Source organism: Panulirus ornatus, chromosome 18, assembly GCF_036320965.1.
Source record: "Panulirus ornatus isolate Po-2019 chromosome 18, ASM3632096v1, whole genome shotgun sequence".
In the NCBI taxonomy this organism is placed as follows: domain Eukaryota; kingdom Metazoa; phylum Arthropoda; class Malacostraca; order Decapoda; family Palinuridae; genus Panulirus; species Panulirus ornatus.
This window is the reverse complement of record NC_092241.1, coordinates 55364179-55389600: the sequence shown is the minus strand read 5'-3', so window position 1 is coordinate 55389600 and position 25422 is coordinate 55364179. Positions and strand designations below refer to the sequence as shown.

Genomic DNA, 25422 nt, shown 5'->3' with positions numbered 1-25422 from the left:
AATGTTTCCCCTCAGTGTAAGGAACTTCGTGGTAACTCAAGAGCTACATTGCAATCACAAGTTTTCTTTTCTTATCATCTACTCTTTCCCTTGTACTTCCTGAGGACATGATATCGATGCTGAGTCGTTAGGGAGTGTTTTCTGGACCTCCCGAGCATGAACCTCAGCGTTGTTACCTCAGGGTTCTGGTCCTGTCTGTCGCCTTCGCTCTTACCTCTTTGTCACCAACGATTTCCATTTCTTGTTTCAGAAAATGACCAGGTACACCAACGCACTGACGACTCAACACTGTATTCTTCCAATTCTTTCACACCTCCTCTATATTCTCTTCGTCTCACCTTTAGACCATTAAGGTACCATATCATACGCTACCACCACGAACGAATGTGATCCCAATAGTCCTACCCACCTCGAGGTACATGATGGCGCAGCCGATGAGGCAGATGCAGAGGAAGGTTGGCGAAGCTAGGCGGAAGACCTTGACGCTTCGGTAGTGGTAGACCATCCCCATCAGCACGAAGGTGAAGACCATGCACAGGCTGGAGATCGTCAGCAGCGCGATCCTGTGCCAGGGAGGGAGAAACGGAGGTTAGCAGCAAAGATCCTGTGCCCGGGAGGGAGAAACACAAATGCTCATGGAAATAGGTCGAGAAAAGTGCAAGAGCTGAAAAAGAGGGCAAATGAGAGGTTGGGGTGAGAGTATCATTAAATTTTAGGGAGAATAAAAGATGCTTTGTCACAGAGGGAGAAATACAAGTGGATTCCATCACTACAGAACAATACATTGACGGTAACAAGTACTGACAACAATAATACTTGGACGTCCATTGGTGTGCGTTCTGAACAAAAGTTTTAATGCCATGACACCTCGTCTTCATGAACAAAAGCATGGAACGAGACTAACGAGGGAGATTATGGTGAATAACACCGAGATCATTACTTGTTGCAGTGATCGGAGGAGACTGCAGATATCAGAAGCCATTTACATCAGAGAGAAATCACTCCCCGTCATCAACATCCAGACGAACATGACCACCGCCATACAACTCACTGATGACCCGCCAATAGGACGTAGACGGATGGGTTACGTCACTGACCCGCCACAAGCTACAGATTTCACCATTCCTCGATGGCAGAAACGCGGTCCTGGGCTACGAAGGTCAGAGATAATCAGACGAGTCCAACCTGACTTCAGCTCCGCATCCGGAGTGATAGCGGTCTCGCTTGGCCTACTTAGTGTTTTCCGTGATGGCTTTTCTATATTCCTACATTGTGTAATATTGTTGTTCAGTGTATTTTCCTCAACTGTAAGTTTTTCTATATGTCATTTTCCATATGTTGTACTTTGATTGTAACTCATACTACCCTTCATGATATTGTTAACTGTTTCGCATGGTGTGTTTTCCCTTACTATTGTGCAATGTGCTGTGTTTTTCTAAGTGTTTATTTATTTTGTTTGCGTTTTGCATATCACATCCTAGTTTTGTGACTTTTTTCTTTTCCCTACTCCTGCTGATGCTTCCGTGAAGGCGAAAACTTGAATGTAACAGATGGAGAACTGTGGAGAACGGATGTTTGAGCGCCCGCCTAACGGTAGAATAATACTGAGAAAATTAGAGAACATAAGAATATCAATAACTCTAATTATACTGTCGTACTCAATTGTACGTGCATTAGAGAAAACCTCATCTCAGCTTATACCATTATATATATATATATATATATATATATATATATATATATATATATATATATATATATATATATATATATATATATATATATCACATCTATTCATTCACTGGCAGTATGTATTTACAAGTCATGCTTACTTTAGTCTGATTCAATAGCGAGTGCAAAGTTGTCTCTACGTCGAAAATATAACAACAGTTTACCTCGAGCGTATTGCAATCCGGCAAACCTGACAGTGATGTGTTTTAGACCATGCTAACGCTGATGGTCTAGTGTGCTGGATTAGTGAGACAGTGTGGTATTGACAATAATGATGATGATCAAGGACAATCAATGCCCTACTTACCTCTCACTCATCAAGGACCCATCTGGAAGGAAACCGATCAGAGTTCGTGTTTTGGACGAGGCAATACATATATCTTACGTTCCTCGACCCTCTGCTTCGGGTTTCTCGCGAGACTGTATCGTTTGTGTCAAGAATCGACTCTTCTCATTCGTCCTCGTCGAAAATATTTATTGAGAGAGTCTGGGCTACACGCATTTACGTCTCTCGGGAAACCAAAGAGACGTGAAGAATTCCTCCGACTATCATGGACAGACTTACCGACAACTGTGGCAGTCGTTCGAGGGTGGGATGTCCTACCTGGGGACATCACCACCGCCAGACGTGTCCATATCTGTGATCCGAGGCACTGACGCAGGGCCAAAAACCACATCTCCTTAAGTGGCTAGTCGATATATATATATATATATATATATATATATATATATATATATATATATATATATATATATATATATATATATATATATATATATATTCCTACGAGTCCACGGGGAAAATGAAACACGAAAAGTTCCCAAGTGCACTTTCGTGTAATAATCACATCACAAGAGAGAAATATAACAGTCAGTTGATATACATCGAAGAGACGAAGCTAGGACGCCATTTGGTATATATACCGTACACTATTGTTTGCGTTTTTCTTCAACAATCCTGAACTTCTATTTTTGTGTCCACTATCCACACAGCATGACCTGACTAGCCGTCACCTATCTAGCAACCACGGCAGTTGGTCTTGAAGCTCTAGTTTTACATAGCTTCTATAGCACGCTTCTTCGCTTGATACAGTGCTGGGTAACGAGCGAACAAGATAGTCAGCGCACTCCCCTCCTCTGGTGGGGTCGAGTTCGCTATAACCCCCCGCTCTCGATCCCTGTCACCCGATTGGAGTATGGTGTTATCCTACCCCTTAGTAAGCCCTACACACGAACTAAAGACAGGTCAACGGGTGCGTGGCGTCCCTACTGGTAACCAGTTCGAATCCCACTACCGAAATGTGCGATTTCACTGGGTCACACTGGAGAGTATGGTGTGACCCTCCAACATCAGTATTTGTAACCTGTATGTTATGACACACAGTGTAGACACTGGCGTGAAATACAGCTTCAGCTCTGTAGCCATCATACTCGTCCTAACTCGCGGCAAACACACAAGAGGTCAAGATAATTCCTTCCTGCTGATACAACACTCTCCACCAGCTCTTTAAACATCAGTATCAACCGTTCACATCATCGTTAGTATAAACGAGAGGCGATTCCTTATTGACAAAGGCTTTTCGATTCTGAATACCAAAGGTAGATTCCCTTTAAACCCTCACCAGCGACCACCTGGGTGAACTCTATGCTTAAATGTTTATTTCGTCGTGTAATTGTAACTATAATAGTTCGAAACTGACATTTATTATCATTATATTTATTTTTTTTTAACGGTAGAACACTGACGGGAGGGAGGGAGGGAGGGAGGGAGGTGGGGTGTACGACCTGTGGCATTCCAGTATTGCAATATTCTCTAGGCAGAATGATGGTTCCTGAATATTACCGTCATGGTTTTTGCCTTAAATATAAAGAGATGTAAAGGGAATATGGCGAGGAAATGTTCCATTTCTGCCAATCATCTGACGATGCTTTAAAAATACCTGGATTACGTGTTCTTGAAGATAACCCGAAGAATACCAACAAACATTATTTTTTTTTTTCCCCGTGCCATCAGCAGTCGGGTTCCGCAACCGAATCCAGCTGCGTCACTGAGGTGCAGAGAAGCGATTGATGAAGAAGGACGCAACTTCTCGACTTATGTATTCAGGCCAGACAAAGAACGTCTCAGGAGAGCACATGCTACTGAACGTCTCAGATCACATGCTACACCGACGATGGCTGGCTACATCCTGCTCCCTTTGGATGGTTTAACCAATAGGTCGAGGTGCCTTATGTTCCCATGTGGCTTGGATGGAGTTGTCTTCCTTCCTTCCTCCTCCTCTTCTTCTTCCTCGCTATGATACTGGGGGGGTGATGGTGTCATCTGGGGTCCTTCTTGACCCCTATGATCCTACTTGCCGCCCGCGCGGGGTGGGTGGGGTTGGGGGGGGGGGTGGCAATGTGGTGGGTCGTCTCGTATGACCTCGGGGTCTTCACTATGGCCTCTGGGTGGCGACTCCGCTACGTCCTCCTCGACTGCTGCTGGTTCGTTCCTTGGTTGGCACACCTAGCGGAGCGGATCCTTATATTGGTATGAGTGATGTACTCCAACACGTCTTCCTCCTCCTCCTCCGTCTTTGGACGTGAAGGGGATTAGCTACGGCGCTGGATCCGGTTCTTCTCATGGGGAATATCGGCTGTAGGTCACCTGTTGTCCTCCAGCAGGTAAGATTAAGATACTGTAGCTCGACGAGAGGGATGGGTCACCTAGCACCCATCCCGTAGCTGTGGTGACTTGTCCCATCTCCCCCTCGATGGGATCTGCGTCAGTGGTGAGGCTGTGGGAGGTACGTAGGTCCTCTCATGGCTATACAGTTAATGCATCCATGCCTCCTGCTGGTTGGTTGGGATCCTATGGTCGTGGTCCTTTTGGGATGTCCTCCTGCGGCTGTCATAACGTGCCACAGAACTAGGAGGGAGAGGGGTTAGGTAGGTAGGTAGGTAGCAGAACCACGAGTTCCTCCGTAGCTATGGTGACGGACTCCTGCTCCTCCCACGCTCACAATAATGATCCTGGGCGAGTCTTAGGTCCGATGGCTTCGCACGGTGAGAAGCCCCTTTTATAAGTTACTCCCTCGGTACACAGACTACCAAGGTTTCTCGAATTTTAAGACCTTATCGTCATGATACCTCGAAGGCTCTGGGTTAAGTGTACAGGGGATGGCAACAATGCCGGCAATAGCTAGTCATCTGCTCCAACGTTCCTTCCTTCCAAAGCTGCCCATCATCTCCCTCCTGCGCTACATCTCCCCAAGCATCCTTACACCCCACCACCTACCAACTACTCCTTCCCCTCCCTAGCTCCTAAACTCTCCAACTCCCCACTTCTCCCCTACTGCTCTTTCCATTCTTCCCTCCCCCATACACGCAGCCGTCATAAAGCTAATCCCGCAGAGCCATATCCTAGCCTGAAGGATCTACCGGAGGTGGCAGGCAGTTCCCTGAGGATTTGGAGGTCGCCTCCTGCAGGGGGAGGGAGAGAGAGAGAGAGAGAGAGAGAGAGAGAGAGAGAGAGAGGTACAGGGTCAGCTTACTGACCCATCGTCTTCCACTTCGAACCCGCATCTTCCTCCTTATGGCTCAATCATGAGATCGAGAATCTTCAACGTTATTCGTACAACATATCGAACTCCACCAAACAAACTTGCATTTCTTAGTGAAAAGAAGCTCAAGTTGTTGGCCAGGACTAAACTTTTTCAAGTTAGGCCTTTAGTGGGTAAAATGAAAAATTCAACAACTCAAGATTTAACTTAGGAAAACAAGAATACTGATCCATCCGATGGAGTTCGGCAAGTCCTGGGAATACCGTCAAAATCCAGCAGCCTCACCTCGTTTTTTTTTTTTCCCATGTTGAAGGCTCCAAGCACGAACCAATGTTAACATCAGGGCCGGGCCATAAGTGAAATATAGAGTTATGAAACGGAAAAACAAATGGCATGGGAAAGTATTTACTTATTTTTGAGGAAGTGAAAGGCCTGTCTTTTGAAATGTGCCAGGTCATAGTTACTGGGAAAGGCATGAGAAGGTAGAGAGTTCCAAAGCTTCGAAGTGTTAGGAAAAGAAACAGTTATCAAAACGGCCCACCCTTGAGTTGCTGATAGCCACACACGGATCATGTGACACAGCAGCTTGCCGAGTATTGCGTGGTCTAGCTAGTGGTGGGGGCACACAAGCAGCCAGCTCTCGGGGGTTAAAACCAAAGTAATACCTATACAAGAGGAAGAGGCAACATTGCAGCGTAGGGCAAAGTTTGGAAGATAGGCCGGAAAAGTTTTACAAGTCGAACGCTGTCGACTCAGCTCTGTCAAGTAAGGTTGCAGAGCTAGAACCACCCTAGATGTGAGAGGAGTACTCTATAAAAGGACGTATCAAACCTTTGTATAAACGGAGCAACTGTTAGGAAGAGAGAAGTTTTGACATCTAAACAGGACACCCAGTTTCTTAAGAGGCAGACTTAGCTATTCCCGTACCGTGTGGTTTCCAAGAAAGAGTGAATGTTACAGCAATGCCAAGTATGATTCATCGAGTCAAGAGGTGGAATTACACAACCGTCAAAGGAAAGATGAGAATTGCGAGGATTTTTCGATAGAAAGATGGGTAGAAACTGGGTCTTGGAGGCATTGAACTTAAAGATGGTTTTCGATAGAGAGATGGGTAGAAACTGGGTCTTGGAGGCATTGAACTTAAAGATGGTTTTTGTGTGCGCCACTGAGACGTCCTTATCCAAGTCTGAGTTTATTGAGGAAGCTGTGTCAAGACGAGATGCAGATCGAGTGAGAGAAGACGGAGCAGAGTTGAAGGTTGTGGATGAATGCAGTGTTGAGTCGACATACTTAAGATCATTTGACAAGTTTCCTCATGTATGAGTTTATTCTCCAAACTAGAAATCCATCTCGTGGAAACTAAGGTCCCTAAAGGAAAAATAAAAATAAAATCCTTTCCTTCGTATCTTGATCCAGCATTCCTGGATATGTTATCAGGAATAAATGCTGTTGTCAAAGAAGTACTGAACAAAACCAAAGCACTATAAAAATGTCGCACTATCCATCAGATTAACAAAGGGTTTGTTGTATGATTTCTCTCTCTCTGTGTGTGTGTATATATATATATATATATATATATATATATATATATATATATATATATATAGTGTGTGTGTGTGTGTGTGTGTGTGTGTGTGTGTGTGTGTGTGTGTTTCCATAATAACATGTAAGGGAGTGCGGTTGTATTTTGACCCTGATGTTTGTGTGTCAGCTGTCAAACAGACTCCGAGTCTTCATAAGACCATCTCCATACGTTCCAGCTGCTCTGTACTCGCTACGCAAAGATAATCTCATAAACGTAATCTGAAATGTTTTTCGTTCATAAACGTACTTCGAAATGTTTTTCGTTCCCAAGAAATATTCTACCAGAAGAAAGTTCTACTAAAGAGAAATATTACAAGACAAATATTCCAGTGAAGAGAGAGAGAGAGAGAGAGAGAGAGAGAGAGAGAGAGAGAGAGAGAGAGAGAGAGAGAGAGAGAGAGAGAGAGACGATGACCCGAGGAGGAGGAGGATGAAATGACACGAGACGAGGTCATAGGTCACCCGAGGAGGGCTTTCGGCCAATCAGCGTCTTCTCCTGGAGGAAGTGACATGACTAATTATCCCACTGCCAGTCACAATTATCCCTAACGCCTTACTAGTCTATACGTTTCTTCCGATAATTCTTCAATCAGGATCCATCTTCTTTCTGATTCATCTCTGTATCTAACTTTGATCAATTTGAACCCTTAGAAATATATATATATATATATATATATATATATATATATATATATATATATATATATATATATATATATATATATATATATATATATCCCTGGGGATAGGGGAAAAAGAATACTTCCCACGTATTCCCTGCGTGTCGTAGAAGGCGACTAAAAGGGAAGGGAGCGGGGGGCTGGAAATCCTCCCCTCTCGTTTTTTTTTTTTTTTTTTTTTTTTTCCAAAAGAAGGAACAGAGAAGGGGGCCAGGTGAGGGTATTCCCTCAAAGGCCCAGTCCTCTGTTCTTAACGCTACCTCGCTATCGCGGGAAATGGCGAATAGTATAAAAAAAAAAATATATATATATAATATATATTATATATGTATCATATATATTATATATATATATCATATATATTATATATAATATATTATATGATAATATATTATATAATTTATTCTATATTATAAATCAAGTCTATTGATGGACATTAACTAACGGAACAAATCAAATTTAGGTTTTTCGAATTTTTTTTTTTTCTGACATGTGCAATGTGGAGGAGCCCAGGACGAACCACAGCGTCGACGGTACGACCCTCGAGCAGAACGGTACGACCACTGAGGAGAACGGTACGACACTTGAGGTATGATGGGTCTGACCCTATCGAAGTTTCAGGGTATCATACCCAAAGGTCGTACCGTCGTGTTCAAGGGTCGTCCCGTCGTGCTGAAGGGCCGCTCCCTCGTGCTCAAGGGTCGTTCCGTCGTGTTCAAAGGTCGCACCGTCGTGTTCAAGGATCGTACCGTCGTGTTCAAGGATCGTACCGTCGTGTTCAAGGATCGTACCGTCGAACTCAAGGGTTAACAGCCATGGTCCCTCCGGTTTTTCTAGCCTAAACCTGGTACTCGGTTTATCAAACCAACCCCTAGGGGACGAACGATGAACAGCTGGGATGACTGTGGATCGACTGTCGCAACCGGGATTCGAACCTATTGCTTCATTGAGGCAATCACTATCTAAAGAGACTTGATTTACGACCCTTAACTACTTGAAGAAATCAAATGACGTGAAATACGATCCTTAACTGCTAGAAGAACTGACTTGAAGTGCGACCCTTAACCACATGAAAATAACTGACTTGAAGTGAGACCCTTAACTATTTCAAGAACTTAACTGACTTGAAGTGCGACCCTTAACTACTTGAAGAACTCAAGTGTTAACTCTAGTATCGACCTGCAGGTCCTTCACTAGGGCTGGGGTTCTTATCTGGAAGGTAAGGAGAGAGAGAGAGAGAGAGAGAGAGAGAGAGAGAGAGAGAGAGAGAGAGAGAGAGAGAGAGAGAGAGAGAGAGAGAGAGAGAGAGAGAGAGACCACTGAAAAGTACCAAAGTTCTGAAATACATGAACGACTACCATTCATGTGGCCACTCTCTCTTTTTTTCCCCCCACTTTGAAAAGGTCATTCATTCAACCTGACCAAAATTTCCCCACTTTGAAAAGGTCATTCATTATCATCATACCTGACCAAAAGATTATAAATATAATCATTTTTTTTTTCCTTGTCCAGATCTGATGCCAGTTTGCTTTTGTGTTGATGTTGTTGGAGTGGGAGAGTGAATGTCATGTGTGTGTGTGTGTGTTGTGCGGCGCAAGCAACGCCTCTCCGAGGGGCCGTGTCACACACATACAGCTATCACCTCGTACCCCAAGCACTTGCTGTTGTGATGGGAGCGACACGTCACAGGCACCGACTGCCTACAGGACCTACCAATGACGACCGAGGCTACTTCGATGACCATCCATTCCGGGACGTATCTCATGGGAGGAGGAACCATCTGGGACGACCCAGAGAGGAGCTCTTTTTTTTCCCTAGCGAACAATCCAGGGAGGGAGCTACCTCGATGATCTCTCACCTACCCTACGAGTTCCTCACAGACTCACGTGATGTTCACTGACGAATTCACTCATGGCGAACAACACAAAGGAGTCGATCATTCACCAGGACCTGACGACGTAAAAGGGACCATTTAGGGAGGAAAGCCACCCCCACAGGATCAACAATATACTGAAATGGTTCGCTTGAAAAGGGTAGTGCTTACTTGAAGACCCTCAGGAAGTATCCACAAGTCCGATGCTTACCGGAAAGACCAGCAGCGTACGCAGGAGCAATCGGATCATCGAGGAGTTATATATATATACATTCTTAAGGCAGCAACGACCTGAAGGGCCAGCGGTAAAACCTCCAGGACCAAGTATTAGGAAAGGAACCTCCTGAAGAACCAAAGTTATACACACAGGACCATAATTCTTGAAGGACCATCACTATACCTCAAAGACCATATACGTAAGGTCACGACCTTCCTGAAGAAGCAGCCGGGTACACACAAGACCATATACATAGGGTTACGACCTTCCTGAAGAACCAGCCGTGTACACACAAGACCATATGTACACACAAGACCATATATACAAGGTCAAGACCTTCCTTAAGGGCCATTTATAAGGACACGACCATCCTGAAGGCCTCATAGTGCCAGTATTTACCTCAAGGAACAGCTGCTGTAATGCCATATCTGCAACCCCCACTCCATGACGGTGTTCTTCTCCCTCAGCAAACGGATATATTACCTGCTGAGCCACGTACAGGGGCACTGCTTGCCTGGAAGAGCTGCTACACAACGGTAGGACCACTCATGGGTGCAATACGTTTTTCGAGGAACAGCTAAACAATTGCAGGGATAACTCTTCACTGTCGCATCTCCCTTAAGTGATAGGTATATACTTACAAGATCACCTTAAGGGCCGATAATATTCACGATTGGACCTTTTTAAAGGCAGGTTTTATTATGTTTACTGAGATCGCCCGGGTAACTGAGCCCTAATTGAGGCCATCTCACTGACGATATATATATATATATATATATATATATATATATATATATATATATATATATATATATATATATATACCCGCTGCTCTGAGCTAGGTACCCATTTCGTTGACCAACCCCCAAGGGTTGTGCTGAAGGTACAAACAATACATTTGAGGGACTAGTCGTAAGGGCAGCACCCACCTGTAGGAAGTATTGGTAAGGGTAATCCAGAAGACCTAGCAATATACCCGGGGGAACTCCTCATAAAGGACAACACCCTCCTGAGGGATATACATTCGTCAAGGCAGCATCTGCCTGTAGGGGCCACCGATATATATATATATATATATATATATCTCAAGGGAACCTCACACACACATCCAAGGCAACACCACCACCTACCTGAAGTGAGGATCTGTGAAGTGGAAGACTTACCTGAAGGGCCAGTTGTAGTGGGCCACGCAGGGCTTGTCGGAGGTGCAGTTGGGGCAGTCTTTAGGGCAAGAGCGACAGACGTACAGCATCTCGTAGGTCGGGTTCTTGACTTGCTTCCCCTCCCAGGCCACTGGAAGAGGAAAGAGAGGTTCGACCACATGTCATTACCCGCCTCATATCTGTTGTCAATCCTATGTCTACCTACTTCACTCACAGCACCGGCCAGAGATTCCCCCTTAAGATAAGTTCCTCACTGCTACTTGTGCTAATGCAGGCGTGTGGGTCTTTCCAATGGCGCCTCGGGTCTTTCCAATGGCGCCTCGGGTCTTTCCTACGGCACCTCGGGTCTTTCCTATGGTATCTTTTTAAGTCCCACTTAATTTTTCTATGTTAGACGTGACGGAACGGGCAACTGAACGCTCCGATCAAAGTCATCTCATTAACGCCATATAATATCTATTTCTCTCTCTCTCTCTCTCTCTCTCTCTCTCTATATATATATATATATATATATATATATATATATATATATATATATATATATATATATATATATATATAGAGAGAGAGAGAGAGAGAGAGAGAGAGAGAGAGAGAGAGAGAGAGAAATTGGGGAAGAGGTTGGTTACTCACCTTCAACAAGACTGCCATTGAATGTCTTGTCCTTGGGGAAGTACTCTGTCTTACACTTACACTTGTAGCCTCCCTGCACCCAGCCGTGGCCTGGGCTGAACACGCACTGGAAGAAAAAAAAGAAAACCACATCAGAGAAAACGGGAGTAAACAACCAATCATCTACTTCAGAAAACAAGAGGAAGACACTCGCTTCAGAAAACGGGAAATTTGAAAAAAGAAAAAAAAAAAAAAGAAAAAACCTCAGGAAACGGGAGGAAAAAAATTAGGACAGTTTGCTTCACGAGACGAGAGAAGTAGAAGAATAACATTAGCCTCAGAAAACGGGAGAGGGGGAACGCTCGCTTCAAAAGAACATGGGAAACACAGGAAACGATTCCTCTAAAAAAAGAGGAAAAACTAGAAAAAAAAAATATAATAACCCCCACGTGTGGCAGGAGGCAAGAGGGAAAAAGACAGCCTACCTGGGGCCAAAAAGACAGCCTACCTGGGGCCAAAAAGACAGCCTACCTGGGGCCAAAAAGACAGCCTACCTGGGGCCAAAAAGACAGCCTACCTGGGGCCAAAAAGACAGCCTACCTGGGGCCAAAAAGACAGCCTACCTGGGACCAAAAAGACAGCCTACCTGGGACCAAAAAGACAGCCTACCTGGGACCAAAAAGACAGCCTACCTGGGACCAAAAAGACAGCCTACCTGGTACCAAAAAGACAGCCTACCTGGGGCCAAAAAGACAGCCTACCTGGGGCCAAAAAGAAAGCCTACCTGGGGCCAAAAAGAAAGCCTACCTGGGGCCAAAAAAAGCCTACCTGGGACCAAAAAGACAGCCTACCTGGGACCAAAAAGGAGTGAAAACCTAACAGCAAAATGAGGCGCCGTGTGTCCCACACTCCTGCAGTCGTCCCGATAACCCAGGCTGGTAGAATCGGTCATACACCCACCTACCTGGTCGGTGGCTGTCGACCAGAGAGAGAGAGAGACCGACTGAGGTCTCCTCTCTCTCTCTCTCTCTCTCTCTCTCTCTCTCTCTCTCTCTCTCTCTCTCGCTCTCTCTCCTGACTTGGATAATACTGCTCAGTTACGGAGGTTACTGCACAATGGGCAGGGAAGGAGGGAGTCTGTCAGCCAGCCACACACACACGGCCCGCCACAGTGAGCCACAGCCGCTACACCTGTGTCATGAATTCGACTAGATGTGGTTAGAAGTTCTTCCCGACATGGCTTCTCCCCTTCATCATCATCATCTTCTTCCTCTTCCTCTCCCTCTTCCTCTTCTTCTTCCACTTCCTCTTCTTCTTCTCCCTCTTCTTCCATCACTTCTCTTCGAGCTCCTGAGCGTCCTAGGCATCATGAGAAGATGGCAACACAGCATCCTAGCCGGCACCATACTGTCCTAAGTGGCAACACAGTATCCTAGGCGCTTCTAGGCGGTCACCAGAGCATCCTAGGCGGCAACACAGCATCCTAGACGGTCACCAGAGCATCCTAGACGGTAACCACAGCATCCTAGGCGGCAACACAGCATCCTAGGCGGCAACACAGCATCCTAGACGTTCACCACAGCATCCTAGGCGGCAACACAGCATCCTAGACGGTCACCACAGCATCCTAGACGTTCACCACAGCATCCTAGGCGGCAACACAGCATCCTAGACGGTCACCACAGCATCCTAGGCGGCAACACAGCATCCTAGACGGTCACCACAGCATCCTAGGCGGCAACACAGCGTCCTAGGTGGCAACACAGCAAAATGACATTTATGATTGGCCGCCGTGTGTAGGGGAGGCTCCACGCGCTAAGTACACGTCGCCATGGCAACCACTAGACGGCTCCTCTATCCCCCCCCCCCTACCCTACCCCAACCCCCCACCAGGCCCGTACATCGCAGAAAGGGGGAGGGAATGGGGGGGTGGGGGAGGGGGGTTGTCTTCCCTCCCTCTTCCCTTCACCCCTCCCTCTTCCCCTCACCCCTCCTCCCGGACCCCATACACACACACACCACACGTACAAGGCAAGACTTTGCGTCGTAGGTACTCATAAGCAGGTTAGCATTCCCCTCTGCGTCTTAAGGAGTCGTAGGTAGGTAGGTCAGTAGGTGTTCCCTTCTGCGTCGTTGGCAATCATACGTAAGTAGACAGGTAATCCCCCTCTACGTCGTAGGTAATCGTAGGTAATCCCCTCGGAGTAGTAGGTACTTGTAGATAATTCCCCTCGGCGTCGTAGGTACTCGTAGGTATCCCCTCTACGTGGTAGGTACTCGTAGGTAATTCCCCTCGGCGTCGTAGGTACTCGTAGGTAATTCCCCTCGGCGTCGTAGGTACTCGTAGGTAATTCCCCTCGGCGTCGTAGGTACTCGTAGGTATCCCCTCTACGTGGTAGGTACTCGTAGGTAATTCCCCTCGGCGTCGTAGGTACTCGTAGGTATCCCCTCTACGTGGTAGGTACTCGTAGGTAATTCCCCTCGGCGTCGTAGGTACTCGGGAGGTATGGGAAGGTAAGCAGGTTTTCCTTTCTGCATTGTAAGTAGTCCCTCCTTTCTGTGTAGTAAGTACTCCCCTCTGCGTCGTAGGTACTCGCAGGTAGGTAGCCCCTTTACGACGTAGGTCTCGAAGGTAGGTAGGTAGGTAGGCATCCCCCTCAGGGTAGTACAGCAGAAGGTTCCTCCCCCACCCACCACTATAGATGGAGACAGGATAGTAAAACAGAAGGCTCCTTCCCCACCCACCACTATAGATGGAGACAGGATAGTAAAACAGAAGGCTCCTTCCCCACCCACCACTATAGATGGAGACAGGATAGTAAAGCAGAAGGCTCCTCCCTCACCCACCACTATAGATGGAGACAGGGGAGCAAAGTAGAAGGCTCCTCCCCCACCCACCACTATAGATGGAGACAGGGGAGCAAATCAGAGGACATCCTCCTCAGCCACCATCGCTCCCTTCAACACATCACTCTCTGCGAACGTAGTCAATGCGTTTCTATCCACACAAAAGAAAGAGAGAAAAAAAAACTGCGACAACTCAGGACCAGAACGAAGAGGGTCGATGCGACGCGCTTCCCTTTTGTAAACATGTTGTGACGGAGCAGCTGATGTACCTTAACACAAGGCCGTGATGTAGGCAAAGTAAGGGAGGAGGGGGTTGGGTCCTCCCTCCACCTAACCTTACGTCCTCAACCTCTCCACCAACTCCCATGGTCCATTAACCCTAACCCCTCTACAAACCCCACAAATATGACACTAAACCTCTGACTCCAGGCGATGGCCAATTCCATTACTCCACCCGTGGTAATTCATTCCCTCCCAGTGGTCCAATATTATTTCCATCAGAACCTCACCATCAGCCTCTTCACCACCCCATTCAGCCTACTCTCTCTCTCTCTCTCTCTCTCTCTCTCTCTCTCTCTCTCTCTCTCTCCACCTCGGCGACTAAATACATAAGCTTTTTCACACCCGGGATTAAAAGTCAGTAATATATATGACATCGAAGTCTATTCCAGACTTTTATTCACCAGCGTTCAATCACCTTATTGGCACCGAGATGTAACATCCTCAGAAGGCAAAGTCCTCCCGCGTGACACCCAGAGTACTTACTTACCCATGACTAACACACAAGACCCTCTTGACTGACGCTCAAAATTCACACGAGTGACACTGGAACCCAAAGTAGTAGCATTTGGATCCAATTTACTGACACTCGGTGTATTGACAGTCATACCCAAATCGCTGACAAGACAAATCGAAATCACCAACAATCACCTCCTAAAATATCACCGACATTCTCCTCCAAAAAAAATCACCAACACACCTCTAAAAATCACCAACATGCACCTCAAAAAAATCACCAACACACCTCCAAAAATCACCAACATGCACCTCAAAAAAATCACCAACATTCACCTCAAAACAATCACCTCACACCTCCAAAAATCACCAACATTCAACCCCAAAAATCACCAACATTCACCTCCAAAAAATCACCAGCATTCACCTCCAAAAAAAAAATCAACACCTCCAAAAAAAAATCACCGACACAAACGGAAACAGAACATGATCACTTCGGGCGAGCAATGCATCTTCAAATCTGTCTCGCGGGTCAGGATCTCCCTCTATGCCCTACACTCAGGCCTGCGTGGCTGGATCATAACTCAACCACAGTCTATAGCAGGTCATTCATAACCATCACGCCTCTGGCGCACCACACTGCTGGAACTCTACTCCCTGGCGATCGTTCTGGGCCAGCTCCTTAAGATATTGCCAGTACCTGGCGGCCATTATGGGCTAGCCCTTAAAACGTTGCCAGTTCGAAAGAAAAAAAAAAAAAGAGTCTCATAAATCTAGGTTACAATACTGGCGCAGCGACTGTTGCCATCACAGCAGCCATACACAACTTAGCTCTGGTTGCACGAGCAGCTGCCATATATAGCTTTGGTTAGGTTGTATATACAACAACTATACATAGCTTTGCTTAGGTTAGGTTGCAAATACAGGAATCATACATAACTTTGGTTAGGTCAGGTTGTATTATACAGCAGCCTTACACAGCTTAAGGTAGGTCAGCCAGCAGCTAGATATTGGCTTGGTTAGGTTGTTTATACAGGAACTACACACAGCTTTGGTGAGGTTAGGTAACATATACACCAGCTTCACCTAACTCTGGTTAATTTAGGTTGTATATAGACAGCATCATGCATAGGTTAATGCAGGTCGCGAATGTTGCAACCATAAATAGCTTTGGTTGGGTTGCCATCACAGCAACCATACACAGCTGAAGTTGGGTAGGTTGCACAGACAGCAGCCATACATAGGGTAGGTTAGGTTGTAGATACAGGAAAGCTTAAGGGTTGGTTGTAGATACAGGAAAGCTTAAGGGTTGGTTGTAGATACAGGAACCATGTATAAGAAACGTTAGGTTGCGTATACACCAGCCATACAGAGCTTTGGTTAAGTTAGCCTGGACTTGTTGGTAGTAAGGCCTGGCGAGGCTTCATTTACAGTCTAACTTACCCAACACAAAGCATGTAACACGAGGACACAGTACGATAGATAAGAGGAAGTGCTCGAGCCCATTAGCACCAGGGTGATTACACCACCTTCTGCCAAGCAGGAGTACAGCAAGGCACGGAAGGAGACAGGGCTGTGTTTATACCAATCCTCTCTCTCTCTCTCTCTCTCTCTCTCTCTCTCTCTCTCTCTCTCTCTCCCCCGCGGGTGGTGGAGGCTCCTGGGCATAAGGTTGGCAATTCCCTTAACCAACGTTTTGCATTTTTTCCCCCCACACTTCAGTTTCATCCTAGTCCGTGACCCTGTAATGGGGGCATTATTTTCCTCAGTATAAACTTGAAAAAAAAAATTAAAAAAAAAACTAGGTGGATCGTGTTCGCCACTTTCCATCATGCAATTTGTGCGCAGTCATTTAATAGTTTTTTGCCGATAACGAGAGAGAGAGAGAGAGAGAGAGAGAGAGAGAGAGAGAGAGAGAGAGAGAGAGAGAGAGAGAGAACATTTCAAAGCCTGCACAGCTCAGACAAGGGAACCCGTTCCCCAGCCTGGACGTCTGGAACACAGGTGGAACGTGACCACTTTAAAACAACACAGAGTCCTCAACCTCCCGGTCGCCACGAAACTCCAAGCTCGAGTTCGATGTTGGCGAGCAACGGCAGGGAGAGGAAGGTCAAGCTTGGGTCCACGGGCGGCACACACACACTAGCCTCAGACAACACAAAAGTTCGATGCTTGCAAGCGAGTGTGCCTGAAGGATGAGGGGGAGTTCTTGGATCCAGGAGTAGCGTACACTTGTCCACCTTCTGCGTCAGAACAGCCGTAGTACGTGTTTGATGCTTAACGTGCGAGTGCCTGGAGGAGGAGGAAGTTCCTGGTTCCTGAACCAGATCACACCAGAGGACCTTCGCAGCCGAGGCAGCACACGACCTCTTTTACTCACTATGGTGTCTGGCCAGCACGCCTCACTACCGCACCAGACGATGATGATGCACCAACCTATGTGTTCCTCGTTAAAGAATATCGACTTCATCTACCAACGTACGAATATTCGGTAGTCATGAAATTCTACCATGCAGCAGCAGGGCTCAGCGCGAGGCGCTCTCGCACGAGAGAGAGAGAGAGAGAGAGAGAGAGAGAGAGAGAGAGAGAGAGAGAGAGAGAGAGAGAGAGCTCCCAGGAGGAGGGGTCCGCCCGCCCTCACACGAAGGGGACCCCCTTCAGCCACCCACGACTTAGATCAATATTCCACGCGCGGGCGAGATGCTCTGCCACAGGTGGTTGGCTGGGACCGCCATGTGCTTCCTGGTGCACAACCAGGCCACGACACAGAGCCAGGCAAGTAGGCCTAGCCCCGGTGTCAAGCGAAATATGTAACCTGCCACAATGCGTCTTGATACAGAGTGTGATTTGGTACGAAGTATCCCAACTTGAGAAATGAATGAATGACTATTATATTTTCTCTCGCTTCATGGTTAAATGAAAACTTGAACTGTATTATCAATGTTTATTAATGACTTTCACTGTCGTTATTAATGCCAAATATACCTATATCATCTACCGTGTATGTAATCAATTAGCAGGGTTAATCTATGTACAAATTAGTTGAACACTTGTAAGAATATCAACAAAGCCATCAATTGGAAGAATATGGCCTAACCTAACCTTGTAGCCGATTTTGCACCGAGGAAAAATACCAATATTAAATTGATCTGCAACTGGAATTGCAAGGAATGGCAGTGGCACAGAGAGAAAGGAGATTAGATTCAATTAAATATATCTACAAATGACAAAAGAGGTTAGGTTTCACTGTTTTGGATCTAGTTGGAAGGACTCGCTACATTATACATTCTCTCTCTCTCGAAAAAAAAAGTAAAGTAATCACCTTATGAATAAATTGAACCAACCCTCATCCGATATTCTTATCAGAACTATAAGATTAAACAACACGGAGGCAAGAAAAGGAAGATTCGATTATGATAAAATATAACACAAGTGAAGATGGTGGCACCAGCAGCACAGCCTAGCCAGCGCCACTCACAGCCGCCCAACGAACTTTCCTTACCATCCAAACCCCTCATACGTAAGCAACATTAGATTAGAAAAAACACTACTTTAATAACTAATTATTACCCAATATCGTCATTTGGATGCACTGAGCAGTAGCTCTATACTCCTGCGAAAATTAAAAACATGACTTGCTGGGAATCGCGCATCCCCTACGCGCAGCCCGTTCGCATGCGCACTTGTTCTGCAGTCATTTATTTCGCAGGTCAGCTCATTTCGCTTGACACTAGCTAAAGCCAGGGACGGACCCTAACCCTGGCAGACCAGGTACGGACCCTGGCAGGGCCAGATACGGACACACGGACCCTGGCAACCTCGAGCAGGTGAAGGGTCAAAGACCTTTTAGGCGAGCGAAAAAAAAATGCGTTAAAGTGAAAGCGTTGGAATAGCTCCATGTAATTCAGGCGCAGCACCGCTTGTTTTACAACCCTTCCAGTGTAGCCGGGCATGGAAGACTCAGCTGCTGGGAATACTAGTAAATTAATCAGCTCAGTATATTTGGCCTTTTTTAGTGCTTAACTTGTGTTAACGCAAGCGTGTTATGACCTGCAGCAGCAGCTCCAGACAACCACGAAAAGGATAATTTTCCCATGTGTACGACTAAGCTAGTAAAGAAAACGGATTTAAGATTATTTCGCTTTATATATATTTTTCTAAAAGAAGGAACAGAGAATTGGGCCAGGTGAGGGTATTCCCTCAAGGCCCAGTCCTCTGTTCTTAACGCTACCTCGCTAATGCGGGAAATGGCGAATAGTTTGAAAGAAAAGATATATATATATATATATATATATATATATATATATATATATATATATATATATATATATATATATATATATATTTTTTTTTTTTTTTTTTTTTTTTTTTTGCTTCCCACGTATTCCCTGCGTGTCGTAGAAGGCGACTAAAAAGGGAGGGAGCGGGGGACTGGAAATACTCCCCTTTCGTTTTTGATTTTTTAAAACAAGGAACAGAGAAGGGGGCCAAGTGATGATATTCCCTCAAAGACCCAGTAACTGGATTACGTTTCGGTATTTACATATACCATCATTAAATCCTTCAAATAAACTACAATATACATGTAATTCATACATTTTGAGAATCTGTTAAAAGCATTACACAAATAATGTTTCCTGAAAAATGCTCATAAAATCCCAACGTGAAATGAATAATCGCGAAAAGACAAAAGAATATCAATATGGAACAACACTCCTATCTTATCTAAAACACATTAAAACGTCACTTATAATAAATTCAACCCAGGCAATATTTCTTAATCGAGATCAAACTTCTACAGTTCATAGTTAAATACCCTAAAGTTGAAGTATACATTTCAAAACAAACTGGATAAATAATCTAATCTCAAAAACACAATAACTGATAATACCCGATTGTAACTTCCAGTTGGTGTTGTCCCTGTGGAGGAGAACGGACTTGAGTATGAACAGAACGGTGTTTGATGAGCTACTGGCCTGTTGAGAGAGAAACCCGCTGCCCACATTGGGCAGACAATGTCGTGAGGGTGTGTGTGAGGTGAGGAGGCGAAGGGGTAATGAGGCAGTTCGTTCGTTCTGAATACGGGTCCTGAGGTGTCGCTGTACGTCTGGCCAAATATACAAAGACATCTACACCTGCTGTACTTATGCTGGTGGTAAAACAGTGAACGACTGTTAACCTCGTAGTAGGAAGGATAATACTAGCCTTGGTCTTGAAAAAAAAAATGTCTTGTGTTATATCATTTCCTCAGAAAATGAAAAAAAAACGCTAATGTTAACTTATGGGTACAACTCCGTGATAATATAGTCAGCGTCTTACGCAGTGTTTAACAGGTCTCCGCAGTGAACAAGGATGGATGATACATTACATCATACAACCCGGGTTAACAGTTGATGGCTTTGCTTAACGGACGTTAATAATCTGTTTAGTGTTTCATCAACGTGTGCACATCAACGAAGTTTAATGCGAGTGGTGATTAGGTCGAAAAACATATTTGTAACTGGGTCCCAGCCGGGCGAACGGTATGTACGGTCTGCCAAGGGTGCATAGGGAAGATCGTCGCCTGAGACACTTATATCATTACTCTCTCTAAATTAGCACTTATGAGTAACAGCCTCGCTCAGTTCTTAGTTCCAATCACTTCGACAATAACGAATAATGAATTTACAAGGGAGGATCCCTTTTCTCTCTCGATCCCTTCTCTCTCGAGTAAAAAGAAATAATTGAACTTCAGTAGTTGCATTAACTATGATGGTAACGTCAAATCTTCGTTAAAGAAGTAATTGTGTCCTCTCCATGGCGATACATTTTGACAAACGGTTGGTGTAATGACGGGGTCGCCTTTACACCAGCACCAACATAAGCTAACACTTCTTTAATTTTCATTATTCCGTCATGAAGTTAGTTGGCTGGAAGGGTAATAATCACATTCGAATCCTTGCTTTAGAGACGGTATGTCCATGACATATATTTGATCTTTAAGTCTTGGGGACGATATTCATATATTTCTAAGTCATCTGACCTCTCGACGACAATGAACTGACTTACGAAGTGAAAAAAAATATATATGACACTCGCTTTTCTTGGTTATTTAGGTAAATAAATGTGGGAACCCGTGAACGACATCAGGACGTAACCAACATTCACTACGAACGAAATCTACTCTGCTTCGTCTATTGGCCAGACGAAGCCACACCTCACGATTGACTCACACTCACGAACATGTTCGTAATACGAACGAACTGCCTCGTTACCCAACCCGTCCTTCTTCTCATCATGACGAAACCACTCTCACACGACACTTGACCAGCCCGTGTTGGCAGCGAGGTTCACCATACTACTACCCAGTAGCAGTTTATCAAACACCGACCTGTTAACACTGCGATCCCTCCTCCCCTGTTCTACTACAGGATCAAATCCGCTTCAAGTAACACTCAGGTACCGACAGAATTGTTGTACTTTTTAAATCATTTTCTTGTTTAAGCGTTGGAATAGAACTGTCTGGTTGTTTTGAAGAGTCTTGTTTCAACGTGGTAGGATATCGAATTATGGAAATGTAGGATTTTAATCTCGACTGGGAAATAATGTCTTTGTTGATCATATAAAACTCACGTTCTAAATGTATTTTATATATACATATATATATATATATATATATATATATATATATATATATATATATATATATATATATATATATATATATATATTGTACGATTGTTTGTCATTATCGATTATTTCTTCATTGTTTCTTGATTATTCAATTCACGCTTGGATTTCATGGTAAATATCTTTTCAAGGAACATTGTAGATTGAACGGTTTCCAAGGACACTCATAATGTAGATATTACATGCATTACATCCTTTCTTTTTAGGCTCTGATGATGGTGTGTGTTATTACCGACGCGTCAGCCAATAAAACCAAAGACGTACATCTATGCCCTAGTGTTTCTTTTTCTTATTGCGACTACATTTTCCAAGCAACAGATGCACTGCTGATATATATACACACACATATATACGTGTGTGTGTGTGTGTGTGTGTGTGTGTGTGTGTGTGTGTAAAACGTTTGGTTACATAACACCATATGTTACTGACATGCCAAAAATACTGTATTCGACAGAGAACATTTATCTTGTATCACCACGTATGAACAATGACAGACATTCTCGTATCATGGCAAAGGCAAGGTGCTCTGGGATGGTCAACTGACGGGTTTCCACAACTCTGCCTCTGGGTGGCAACACCTGCTGTGTGTGTGTGTGGCCACTGTTGCGACCCGTGGGTAGTGTGTGTTGCGGGAGGCAACACCTGGTGATCTTGGCCAGTGTCGCGGCCCGTGGGTGGTGTGTGTTGCGGGAGGCAACATGTGCTGTGTGTGTGTGGGCAGTGTTGCAGCCCGTGGGTAGTGTGTGTTGCGGGAGGCAACACCGGGTGAGCCTGGCCAGTGTTGCGGCCGTCGACGGTGTGTGTATGTGTGTATGTGTTGTGGGAGGCAACAGGTGGCGGCGCCGGGCCAGGGTTCTCAAAGACTACCCTACCAAACTTGAAAACATATTTGACATCGCTGGCCATGTTGACGATAAATTCAAGGCCCGAGGAGCATTCCGATACTCGCCATAATAATAATAATAATAATAAATTCCTAGTAATTTAGACCGTCGAGGAAAATATGCCACAAAGTTGGTAGAATTAAGATCAGAAAATAAAAAATAGAAAAAAGAAAATCGGGGTAGCTGAAGGAGAGTTGACAAGCCAAATGGCAACAGAGTTTGATTCTACAACAGGTCAAGAGGTGTTGTAGCTGTCATTTTGGCGTAGTGTAACACGGATGGGAGTTCGAACTCATGTGTAAAGATATGATGGATAGTTAGTCTTCTAAGTGAAGGAAGATGATACGAGAGGTAATTCGCAAGATGGTGGTAAACAGAGGAAAGATTTATATATAGCAGAGGGACCGCGAGTGATGGCGAAATAGAAGGAAACAGACGTCAGGTATAGCGGAGGAGTGTTGTAGGGTCGTGGGAGGAAGCAATACTGCACACCACATGAGATCTTCCTCTCGTTGGCAGCATCATATTCCGGAACCCCTACGCAATCCACCTCTCCCCACCACCACAGCAGGTGGGCTGAGGGGAGGCGGAGCCACACACACACTGGATCTATTCATGTTCGTAATCGAAATGATCCGGAAATGGAAAGGCGAGAGCTAGGACGATAATACTAACCATGGATGTAAATGGTAAATGATACGAGAGAATACGTATGTGGTACATGTAGGGTGAAGATATAAAAAGATTTACAATGAAAATTCAAACACTAAAAGACCACTGGGTCCTCGCGATACTTTCTTGCTAAGAACAAGACGACTAACAAAAATTTGGTCTCCTTAAAGTCTGGCGAGAAGCAGATATGCATACGAACTAGGTGGTATCATTTTCCCACATACACATGTATATACATACACGTCCAGACACACACATATACATACCTATACATTTCAACGTATACATATATATACATACACAGACGTATACATATATACACATGTACACAATTCATACTTGCTGCCTTTATTCATTCTCGTCGTCACCTCGCCACACATGAAGTAACAACCCCCTTCCCCCGCATGTGCGCGAGGTAGCGCTAGGAAAAGACAACAGTCTCTAGCTGTCATTTATAATGCACCGAAACCGCAGCTCCCTTTCCACATCCAGGCCCCACAAAACTTTCCATGGTTTACCCCAGACGCTTCACATGCCCTGGTTCAATCCATTAACAGCACATCGACCCCGGTATACCACATCGTTCCAATTCACTCTATTCCTTGCACACCTTTCACCCTCCTGCATGTTCAGGCGACGATCGCTCAAAATCTTCTTCAATCCATCCTTCCACCTCCAATTTGGTCTCCCACTTCTCCTCGTTCCCTCCACCTCTGACACATATATCCTCCTTGTCAATCTTTCCTCACTCATTTTCTCCATATGTTCAAACCATTTCAACACACCTGGTGTCTCAACCATAGTTTATATATATATATATATATATATATATATATATATATATATATATATATATATATATATATTGCAGAAACATAGTCACTTTGATCGATATCGATAAACCCAAAGAGGAGAAAACAGATGAATAATTCTGGGAACTCTATATATCAGTCCATATCATATGACCCTCTTCAGGAAAGTGACGAAAGATTAGATACATTAAAGTTTTGGCCAGAGAAAAGACCAAAGGTTGGCAACATCCAGTTAGGGTTACATGACCTGATATAGTAAAGAGGATCATGTCTGGCGCCAACCCCGCCCAAACACATATGTCAGGTCATGTGACCTCCGAACTGAGGTTGCCAATCCTTCTATACATTTTCTCATGCCAAACCTTGAATGTATCTAATCTTTCGTCACTTTCCCGAAGAGGGTCATGCGATATGGGCTTAAATACAGACTTCCCGCAGTCATTCGTTCGTTTCTCCCCTGTTGGTGTTCATCTTCATCGACCAAAGTGACAATATCATGGTCCTATGTGGAGTAGCGGTTGGCGTTCCTGACCGTGACTCGTTCACGGTGCCGCCCAGGGTCGAGCGCAAACGCGGGAGACAGCGACAAAGTATAATAAAATAAATAAATAAATAAATATATATATATATATATATATATATATATATATATATATATATATATATATATATATATATATATATATAATGAGATGGCCTTGATTTGGGTCTCATTTTCTGTGATGTGCCACTGGAAAAACGAAGCGTGCGAGTAACGACACTGTAGATCTACAACTGTGTCCCCGACCTTACTCATGATCCAGAAGGTTCACGAAGCGTGAGAACCACAGCCTGCAGGTGCTGTGATGTCTGCCGCAACCACCCACTGACGGCCTACAGAAGCACCCCCAACGAATCCAGTTTTCTGTACTGACATGTTATACTTTACTACTGACGGAGGTATATACGACCAAGAACCTACTGACGGAGGTATATACGACCAAGAACCTACTGACGGAGGCATATACAAACAAGAACCTACTGACGGAGATATATACGACCAAGAACCTACTGACGGAGGTATATACAAACAAGAACCTACTGACGGAGATATATACGACCAAGAACCTACTGACGGAGGCATATACAACCATGAACCTACTGACGGAGATATATACGACCAAGAACCTACTGACGGAGGCATATACAACCATGAACCTACTGACGGAGATATATACGACCAAGAACCTACTGACGGAGGCATATACAACCATGAACCTACTGACGGAGATATATACGACCAAGAACCTACTGACGGAGGCATATACAACCATGAACCTACTGACGGAGGCATATACAACCATGAACCTACTGACGGAGGTATATACAACCATGAACCTACTGACGGAGTTATATACAACC

General features: G+C 44.8%; 1 protein-coding gene across 4 annotated transcripts in view; it reads right to left on the bottom strand.

Annotated features, from left to right (window-relative positions):
• The window catches only part of LOC139755113 (probable G-protein coupled receptor CG31760), a 424310-nt gene that overhangs the window by 34608 nt on the left and 364280 nt on the right, over window positions 1–25422 (bottom strand). For all 4 annotated transcript variants that reach the window (XM_071673250.1, XM_071673248.1, XM_071673251.1 and 1 more), the window contains 3 exons: window positions 11424–11529; window positions 10791–10920; window positions 410–563 (listed from right to left, as the gene is read on the bottom strand). In XM_071673250.1, coding sequence (XP_071529351.1) covers window positions 410–563; window positions 10791–10920; window positions 11424–11529 — 390 coding nt within the window. The remainder of the gene's footprint in view (window positions 1–409; window positions 564–10790; window positions 10921–11423; window positions 11530–25422) is intronic.